General features: G+C 40.2%; 1 protein-coding gene across 1 annotated transcript in view; it reads right to left on the bottom strand.

Moving 5' to 3' along the window:
* Nucleotides 1-9,779, bottom strand: part of APPBP2 (amyloid beta precursor protein binding protein 2) — a 35,199-nt gene that overhangs the window by 9,363 nt on the left and 16,057 nt on the right. The window contains exons 3-8 of the mRNA XM_018568543.1: nt 6,605-6,756; nt 5,936-6,059; nt 4,866-5,034; nt 4,311-4,400; nt 1,232-1,299; nt 1,021-1,126 (exon numbers count right to left, since the gene is read on the bottom strand). Coding sequence (XP_018424045.1) covers nt 1,021-1,126; nt 1,232-1,299; nt 4,311-4,400; nt 4,866-5,034; nt 5,936-6,059; nt 6,605-6,756 — 709 coding nt within the window. The remainder of the gene's footprint in view (nt 1-1,020; nt 1,127-1,231; nt 1,300-4,310; nt 4,401-4,865; nt 5,035-5,935; nt 6,060-6,604; nt 6,757-9,779) is intronic.

The raw sequence follows: 9,779 nt of genomic DNA, 5'->3' as shown, positions 1-9,779 counted from the left end.
TAATTAAGCTTTTTGTAAAAGCTTCTTCCTTTCATTAATGAAAGAATGAAGCCGTTACATGCAAATACAGGACCGCAATTTGCGATCCCGTATTTGACAGCTGGAAATAGCAGAGAGGTAGCAGTACCTCACCTCTCTGCTATTTGTTTTGACAGCTCGAGAGCCAATGTTTAGATACATTTCACTCAAAAGATACAATGTATATCTTTTGAGTGAAATGTATCAGTTCTGATCGTCTAGGCACGATCAAAGAGCTTTTAGTGAGATCTGAATCTGACAAAAGTCAGGATCAGTCTCTAAGGTTATTATTAGCTGTTTTTAAGTTTGGATCAGCCTAATAGCCAAAAATTAAAAAAAAAAAAGTTAATTTATTATTAAGCAGTCATAGTGACTGCTTGATATAAACTGACAAGGAAAAAAAAGTTGTTTTTTTTTACAAAGTGTAAAAAAAAATTAAAGTATAAAACAAAATTAGGAAAATAAAAATTATATATAAATATATTTTTATACTATAATTAATATAAAAAAATTCTAAAAAAAAAAATAAAAAATCAAAACTTGTGAAAAAAGGGTTTTCTTCTAGTTTTTTTTCCTAATTTTTTAATTTTATTCAAGCTAAGTGAGGGGTTAGGTACACATGTGATATAATTATATAGCCCTATCTGTCCTCTAAAAAACTATATATGTGTGGGTACATTTAGTAAGAAAGTATATTACTGCTGTGGAAGAATCACACAGCAAAAATGTAAAAAGTGTGTCAGTCATTTATGAACAGAACCTGAAAACTAGCTCAGTCATGAAGGGGTTAAACAATTTACAAAAGCACAATAAGAGGGGAATTGAGCCGTTCATAAACATTAAAATCCTCCCATACAGCAGAGGCTCAGTTGTTTATAAATATACTGAGTCATTAGGTGAGGATGTTCCCTAATCTGTGATACAAAAAGAATGGTAAGCGGATACTAAACTAGAAACCCGTAAACCTATGACAAGACGACCAAATACTCACATAAAACCTACCTGATATATTGCTACAGATTGGCATATGTTGTCAACATTAAGTAGATAAAATCCATAATCTAGTAGTGTATCTGAATATTTAGGATGCTTACAGCCAAAATTTTCCCTGTTTAGGAGAAAATAAAAATACAATAAAAATGACATGCATATTATGTAATCAAACACGAAAATACTTTAGGATAATGGGGTTTTTTGTTTTAAAAGAGCATACCTAGCCAAGTATACTGCATGTTTTATTAGTTGTTCTGCCTTCTTAAACTCTCGTTTTACCACACAAGCCTTTAAAAGAAAATAAACACAGTCAGCAAACATAATTTTAACCTGACATGAGCACTTTAAAAAAGGCAACTATGGCTTATATCAAGAGAGAAGATATATAGAGTTACTTGGAGTTCCACACACATATACAGTGGGACATTTAGAGATGTAGGTACAGAAAACTCCCTGTTATCCTACATTCACAGGGATTGGTAGATTCCAGATAAATGTAGTTTCTGGTTGCTTGAGACTTACTATTAAAAATAGGTTCAACTAATGCTGTACCGCATACTAAACTAGAGCTGCAACAACTATTCAATTTAGTTGATTAAAAACGTTGTCAACGTTTTCCATCATCGATTAGTCAGCTATCAATTAAATTGCCTGTTTGCGGCTCCACGCCACACCCACGCTGGTTAAGCCGCACAAGCGGGGGACATGCCTCTGCTCCTCTTCTCCCTGTGAGCTTCCTGACTCACCGCTGCCCGCCGACAATCAAGGGCCCACGATTCAAAGTAAGCCACTCAGCAACGAGATTCTAAACCCTTTTAAATTTTACCCATAAAAAAAAAAAAAGCGGCACACTGCAGAACACCAGCAGGTATAGAGGAACAACAAATCCCAGCAATAATACATTAAACAGCCTGTATAATTCATTATTGCAGGGATTTGTTGTTCCTCTATAACTGGTCAGTGGTATTCTGCATTGTGCCATATAAATCATTACACAGCGCAATGCAGAATACCACCAGCTATAGAGGAATACAAATCCAAGCAATAATACATTATACAGCGCAATGGAGAACACCAGCAGCTACAGAGGAATACATCAGATTCCACAATAATACATTATATACAGCGAAATGCAGAATACCAGCAGCTACAGAGGACTACAAATCCCAGCAATAGTACATTATAGTATAATGTACTATTGCTGCGATTTGTTGTATTCCTCTAAAGCTGCTGGTATTCTGAATTGTGCCGCTGTATAATGTACCATATTGCACACTACACTTTTTTTCTTTTACTGCCACCGCTCCAAGCTTGCTCCCGTGATGGACTACAAACTGATTAGAACGTAATAAATCGGCTAACTAATCGATTTTGAAAATGATCGTTAGCTGCAACCCTATACTAAACCATACCATAAACTCTGTATTGACTGCATATTAATTAATTTACAGAGTGCATGAAGCTGTCGGCACCCTTTCAGTTGGCATCCCTCAATCAGCTAATTGAGGGAGCTGGCCGGAAAATCTTCATACGATCAGAGCCGGCAGCCAATTAACCGCCAGCTCTGTTGGGGTATTCTGACAGAATACTCTCATAATTCTGTCAGGATACAATGCAAAACAGTGGGACTCCTTGATAGCCACGCTGGTACTGGAGGAATTGGGCCCCAATTTTTTCCTTCAGCCCGCGTGTTGAACGAGAAAAATAGAGCAGTGTATGGCCAGCCTTAGTATTAGTGCTCCAATACAGTGTGCACTGGGGCTGCCTGACAGAGGGACTGGAGATCTACGGTATACTGTACTGTAATCCATGGGAAATATGGTACTGGGAGTGATCACTAGGTGGCGCTTGTTCACAGACGATCGTTCAGACACTCAGAAATTATCACAGTATAATACAGCACATTTTAGCCACGATCTTCTACCCCTTCTACTTTTCTAATTTTTTTGCTGGTTAGATTGGAGCTTCGCTTGGTTGAATACCGGTTAACTGAGTTTACTGTACATGGTTACATACATTTAAGACTAAAAACTGGAGGAAGGCTAGGAGTGGGACAGGTTATATAAGGCCATCCTAAAGCTTTGATTGATTGGCTGGTGCCCAATTATCTGAAGGTAGCTGCATAACCCAGTGGTCTAATTAAAAAAGAAGTATTGGAAGATGCAAAATGTACTCTTCCCAATACATAGAGCCAGCGTGTGACACTGCAGGTGTCCCATGCCAGCTCTATAGATCGAGAACTGAGCAATCACAAACCCCTCATGCTCCTCTCCCTGTAGAGCCAGCTGTCATTCAGGCAGCATGGCGTATCCTGGCAAGATCATCGGAATCTTTCCCAGCTGCAGTGCATAGCGGGCAGTAGCCAGCTATCTGCTGACTTTAGGGCACTGGAGTACATTAGTAAATGTGCTGCTTTGTCCTAAGAAGGCTAAAGTAAAAAAAAAGTTTAGCTTTAGTGCTCTTAACTCGCTGCAAAGAACAGCAGGGACTTTCAAGTGTTCTTAACTCTGCACTGTACCAAGACCATGCGGACAACACTTTAGTATTTTTTTTCCCACTTTTAAACCCTGTTAACTTACTGTTGCTTATGCCCGTCTTATATTCTTTTATGTAAATATTTAATGTACTATTTTTCTTTTTATTAAAACTATATTCAAAATGATTAGGCTCAATCTCAGAATGTTCTAAGGAACCTCTTCAAAGAAGCTACCATAGTGTAAACTGTTACATTCTTGTCTGGGCATGGTAGTGAGCAATACATTTCTGAAAGGTTAGAATCGCAACAGCATTGTAAACAGTGCGCGTTTCCACTAAAAGATGTGGTGGCAACTACTATGCGAGTATACAGAGGGTTAACTGCTTAGCTGTAAGACCCCAGTGATTTTTACTCGGAGGGCGAGTAAGTCTGTAGTGGTCACATGGTTTATTACAAATCATTGTTTATCCCCACACCATGTTTTAGGTCAATCACAGGAAGCCCAATCTTCCAGCCAGATCTTTACCAGACTGGTTCATAAACATTCTAAACTCTTGGGATGAGGATTACACAAGCTTCAACAAAACTGCTTATATACCCACACATAAACTGACTGATGCAAATACTCATACACAAATTTTGATTCCACCAGAACCAGGGAAATCAATTATTTCATAGTAGACATGGGATTGCATATTAGTCCAGAAATTGCATGAGCGGCCATCATAGTAACCTGTATATGGATACCTCCAGGAAAGTTTAGGAAAAACTTCAGACTGAGCCATTTGATAGAGGGCGAGTCTATGAATGATGTTGTACATACCTTGGACGCTTGCCTCAAAACATCAACAACCACTTTTACTGGCAGGCCACTTGTGATTTCCTTCATAGCTTCTATGCACCATTTATAAGCCTGACAAGAGATTCAAACACAATACATTGCTGAAAAAACAAAACCCCCATCGAACACAATGAAATTATAGCTGAAATGTGAGCATGGCTAAGGAGCTTAGCTGGTGAAGAACAACAAATAAACAAGAGCTAAAAGAGACAACGTTTCTTTTCAGGGTAATGCTAGCCATACACAGCTAGGATTTCACTTAAGAAAACCAATTGATTTCACTGTCCAAGCTAAACAGCGAGGACGAAAGACTCCCCAGTGCCAGCTAGGGTACCCGTGGTTGCCTGCATACTCAAACAATGACCACCTTTGACAGGATGCAGTCACTGTTCAGCTGATAACATTCCACCCGACTCAGTCATATTTTTAATTTATTTTTTGACTTTTGTAAGTTGGGTGGGCCACCATGGCTCAAACTAACCGTTTACTCCAAAAGCTTTACAATGATCAAAATATATTTAACAACTAGCATATTACCTCATCATAATGACTTTTAGCAAAGAGCAGAGCACAAAGCTCCCCATAAAGAGCAGCTTTGTTTGCATGTTGTCCATGCTTTGCCAGCTTATCCATGTAACTTTGCGCTAGCTTGAAAGTTTCCTCCCCCAAATGGTATTTGCAGTTGCCATTTCGCACATGCAGCAACCTAAGAAAAAAAAAACAAGACAATCATGATCTTCAATACATTCTGCCTGGCCTTAAAAAACGTTATTCACCCATTCGAGGTAAGGTAACATGTTTGCTGGCAAGTCCGCCCCCTCCTCTGCTAATTATTACCTTCCCCTCATTTTGCCCACTAGAGTCTCCTCCAAATTTTACATGTAAGATCTAAAGTTAGCTCTGGGTAGTATCTCACACAGTGTAAGGCCCAATTCACACTTGTGAATGAGGCTGATCGCACGAGTCTCAAATTCCTCCGTGAGACTCATGCGATTTGCTGCGGGCAGGAGGTGCTCCACAATAAAAGCACAGCTGCCACCACCAGCAGAAGTTTGCATGTAGTTACACAGGCTACGATTACCTGTGGATGACTGGTGACATCCGAAAAGCTGCAGGCACAGGCAGCTGTCATATTGTACAGAGCCTCCTGCATGCAGAAGATTGCATGAGTCTCACGGAGGAATTTGAGAGACTCTGTGCAGCTGTGAATGGGGCCTACAACCTACCACCCCCATGTGAATGCATTGCCTTGGCGATTGGCTGCTCAGGTACATTGTGCAATGGAGGAGGAAGGTGAGACATCACATGCTTCCTCACAAGATCTACAGCTTTTTTTGTACTTATCAAATATAACTAAATGCTTCCAATTATATAAACAGGACTAAAAGTGAGCATATAAAAATGATAATTGTTAGGGTTTACATACACCTTAAACATGAACTCTGGATAAGTAAATATGATCTAAACATACGAGGCAGATGTAATCACTATTTTTTTCCCCCCTAACACAAAGCCAATGATAATGCCTATAAATTGCAGATACGCTACAACAACTAATGGTGTATTTGATACATAAAGAAAAAAATAAATAATACTGGCATACATACCGCACACAACATTCCACTGCTCGAAACCAATGCAGCATTTCATTGGGAAGCGTGCAAAGCTGCAGACAGGAGAGGAACACCTTCTCAGCATCACTGTACCAGCCAGCATCTGAGAGGAAACCACCTATATATAAACAAAAAAAACAAAAAAATTCATAATATATTTATTAGTTCTATTTAGAGCTGAACTCCATCCTCACCTTTAGTCTTGCATAGTTGTACAGGCTCCTCTCCGGTACTGAAATTGCTTACTCTCATTTCACTGAACAATGTGCAATTCTCACTCTTACTAGCATCTGTGCCGATAGGGTTGAGGCGAGTACTCGTACTTGCCCAAATGCTCCGATACTTAGCCCCAATACTGGAATTTCCGGTCAGAGAGAGATGTCCTCTGACCGGCAGTGCTGCGAGGGAACATGGAGGGGGCTTTCTGGTCAATCAGGAAGCCTGGCTTCTTGATTGGCTGGGAAGCCGGCCCCCCAGCCAATCAGCATCATCCCGACTAAACAGCATGGAGCCAGCTTCCCAGGCAATCAGGAAGCTGGGTAATTACTTGATAGCATACAGCTGGCTTCCCAGGCAAACGGAAACACCAGTACAATAAATAAAATATCTATAAATAATTTTTTTGCAAAGAGCTCTACTCATTATAAATACAAGATATCTTACCAAGAACAAAGCCTATCTGAATTGCCTTTTCTTTAACATGGGCATCAGATTCTGCAATGTAAGAACAACGTCTGCTAAAAGAATATGCCAGGACAGAGGCAACCTTTACGCCATGGTCCATTAAAGCTTGAAAGCAGTGGTGCAGTAGATGTCTAGGAGAAAAGAAAAATAAATTGAGCAAGATGTACAAACATGCTGATTAAATGTACCAATTCAATTTTATTAATAGAAAATGTTATGTTGTAAACCATGCATGGCAGATACAAATTAAAGCATAAATTAAATTTCCCTGTACCTAAAGAATAAACCCATATGGCCCGAGGTTGGTCAAATATATACAGATAAAAACAAACCTTTAGCTTATATGGAAACTCCAAGGATTCATATGGTAGATAATACAATTTGAGATACATTAACAGGAGTGTCAAACACCTTTGTCTCCCTGCCATGTGCTGTGGTTCTATCCGTCATCCCCTATGCCACTACAGGGGGTGGGGGTGGGGGGGGAGGCAGCCCAAACTTCTGAAAGGGTTAAAATAAGAGACTGAATGTGTTGCATAATGCTGCTCCCAGAATTACCAGGATGTTTAGGAGAGTGGCAGTGGCTGTTATCAGAGAGACAGGTTTGCTTTAAAAGTGCCTTACATTTTATCTGGACAAAACACTCATGGTTTTTCTTGGAATTTGGGAAAGGGGGAAAAAGAAACCTTATGGTTCTTTAAACAAGGCACCTGTCAATAAGCACATTAATCTCATGTTACCACATATTGGAAAACATCACCAAGGATGATGGATGGCATTGCCAATTTTACTAGCTCACAACATAACTCACTGCAATTTTTAGTCTCATTATAGTTAAATAGAAATTCTGCATCATAACTCACTGCAATTTTTAGTCTCATTATAGTTAAATAGAAATTCTGCATCATAACTCACTGCAATTTTTAGTCTCATTATAGTTAAATAGAAATTCTGCATCATAACTCACTGCAATTTTTAAGGTTGTGTAGACTTTTTGCATGTATGGCACAGAAGTATGCCACCTTCTCTGAACATACAGAAACAAATCTAGAACTTTTTCCATGTCTCCGGTCCTCAACCATGGGGATAAGCAAAATCGAGTCACAAGAGAAAAAACCCCCCCAAAAAAACAAAAACCCTGGCATTGCAGCCGGTAAAGCATTTCAACCGCGATCAATGGCTCAAAGGTGCAATATTCTGGCTCCTGCAGATTCTCTCCCTCCCGGGGTATGGTCATTCAGTATAAAATGACGGCGGAAGAATGAATGGACTACAACTGCAATGATGTCACGAGTGACTGCCATGGTGTCGTGGGGACTTGCAGTTTTTCAATTCATAATGGAGCAACACAGCCACTCTAAAGAGGAGCAGCCTGAAAGAAGAACCCCACAAATCAGGTAAGTGGTAGGGGTGGGGTGTTTAACGTGACCATATTTCATGTTACACCCTGAATATGAGTGTAACATGAAACATGGACTAAAGAGGTACACGTAGCCTTTAAACAAAACAGTTGCCTAAATACATAGAGACATCCTTTCCAATCTTCAGAAAATCATGCCTGGCTTCCGGAATCACATAGCTCTCTGTACATCTTCCAGATGTACATGAAAAATGTTGAATTTCCAGATCACATGTCTACAGGAATATTCAGTATTTAAGAAGCCAAATTTGTGATGTTCATAACTTGCAAATAAATTTGCTTAGCCCTACTCTTAATTGCTCCCCACTGGGATTGCCCCTTCCTCGCTCTGTTCCTTCAGCACTGACTGGATGGACGGACAGACAGAAGAGGGGGCAGGAACAGTTGGCTCTGCCTCTCTAGAGGCTGCCAATCAGGCAGCGGGGTGGATCCCAACAATTTTGTCAGGTTCTTTCGCAGCTGCAGCGCAGTCAGCATAAAGCGGGCTATAGCTTGCTGTATGCTGAGTTTTGGGCAAAAGAGAACTAGGACCATGAAAAAAGGTTAGGTCATGTGGGCTTGCAAGCCCCCCCATGCAATAGCAGATGGTGGTGACAGGTCCTCTTTAAAAGGTGATGCTGGGGGTCCAAAAGACCCTCAGTGTCACCTTTACACTAGAAATGTAATCGTCTACACTAGAAATGAAATCGTCAGTCACGAAGGGGTTAAAGCCCATTTGCACCTTTGCGGTGGTATTTTTTTTTTTCCTAAAAACATATGCCAGCAATGTACACCGAGTGTACATGAGGCAGACATGTGCAGTTGCTGTATATGAAAACAGAAACGTGCGTTTTGTTAGCTTTCCTCTACATATCCTCATGGAAATGGCCACTTCTGTGCTCTGCAAGCATTCTGTGAATATTATAACTGAGCTCTCCACTCCATCATTAGTATTCATAGTGGCACTCCCTCCCTTCCCCCCTGGACAGTGTATTGTGTACAAAGGCGGAGCTGGTGTTTAATGATTGCGTTGCACAGAATCACAGGGAGGGGGGGCAGCTGTTTACAGCCTTCTTTACAATTTGACCCTAGTGCCAGACTGAGTTTGCGGTGCAGAAAATGTTCAACTTGTAGGACTCAAGCCTAACAAAAAGTTCATTAAAAAAAATAAAATATGAAGAAAGCCTTCAATGTGAGTTATGAAAATGAAAACGCATACATCACTGTACCTCTACATTACCACAATAAATAGTAATTGCATACAAAAGTTGGAAAGGTGAAATGGAGTAACAAAGGGGTCAATTCACAAAGCTCAGCGTAATGAGTAGAAGTTAATTTATCTATCCTTATTTTCCCACTCTTATTTTGCTTGCCGAAACATGCAATTCACAGAAGCTGGAATTGTGAATGCACATGCAGTTTAACATTCCTTAAAGTGTTATTTTAACATCACACACTTTTACACATACATATTTGGCGGCGTATAAGATGGGTTTTTAGACGCAAAAACATCGCCCGAAAATCGGGGGTTTGTCCTATACGCCGGGTATACTGTATGTAGCTTAGGCTACATACAGTATACCGCGCTAAACCAATCACGGCAGGCTTTGTATTCATTAATACAAAGCCTGTATTAAGGAATACAAAGCCTGCCGTGATAGGCTCAGCGCGGTATACTGTATTTAGCTGAAGGATGGAACCCGGAAGCTTAAGGATACTGCGGGATCGTGGACAAGGTAAGACACTGTAATCAAC

The sequence above is a fragment of the Nanorana parkeri genome, unplaced genomic scaffold, assembly GCF_000935625.1.
Source record: "Nanorana parkeri isolate BGI_ZX_2015 unplaced genomic scaffold, ASM93562v1 scaffold1204, whole genome shotgun sequence".
In the NCBI taxonomy this organism is placed as follows: Eukaryota; Metazoa; Chordata; class Amphibia; order Anura; family Dicroglossidae; genus Nanorana; species Nanorana parkeri.
This window is presented reverse-complemented; position numbering and strand designations above follow the sequence as displayed.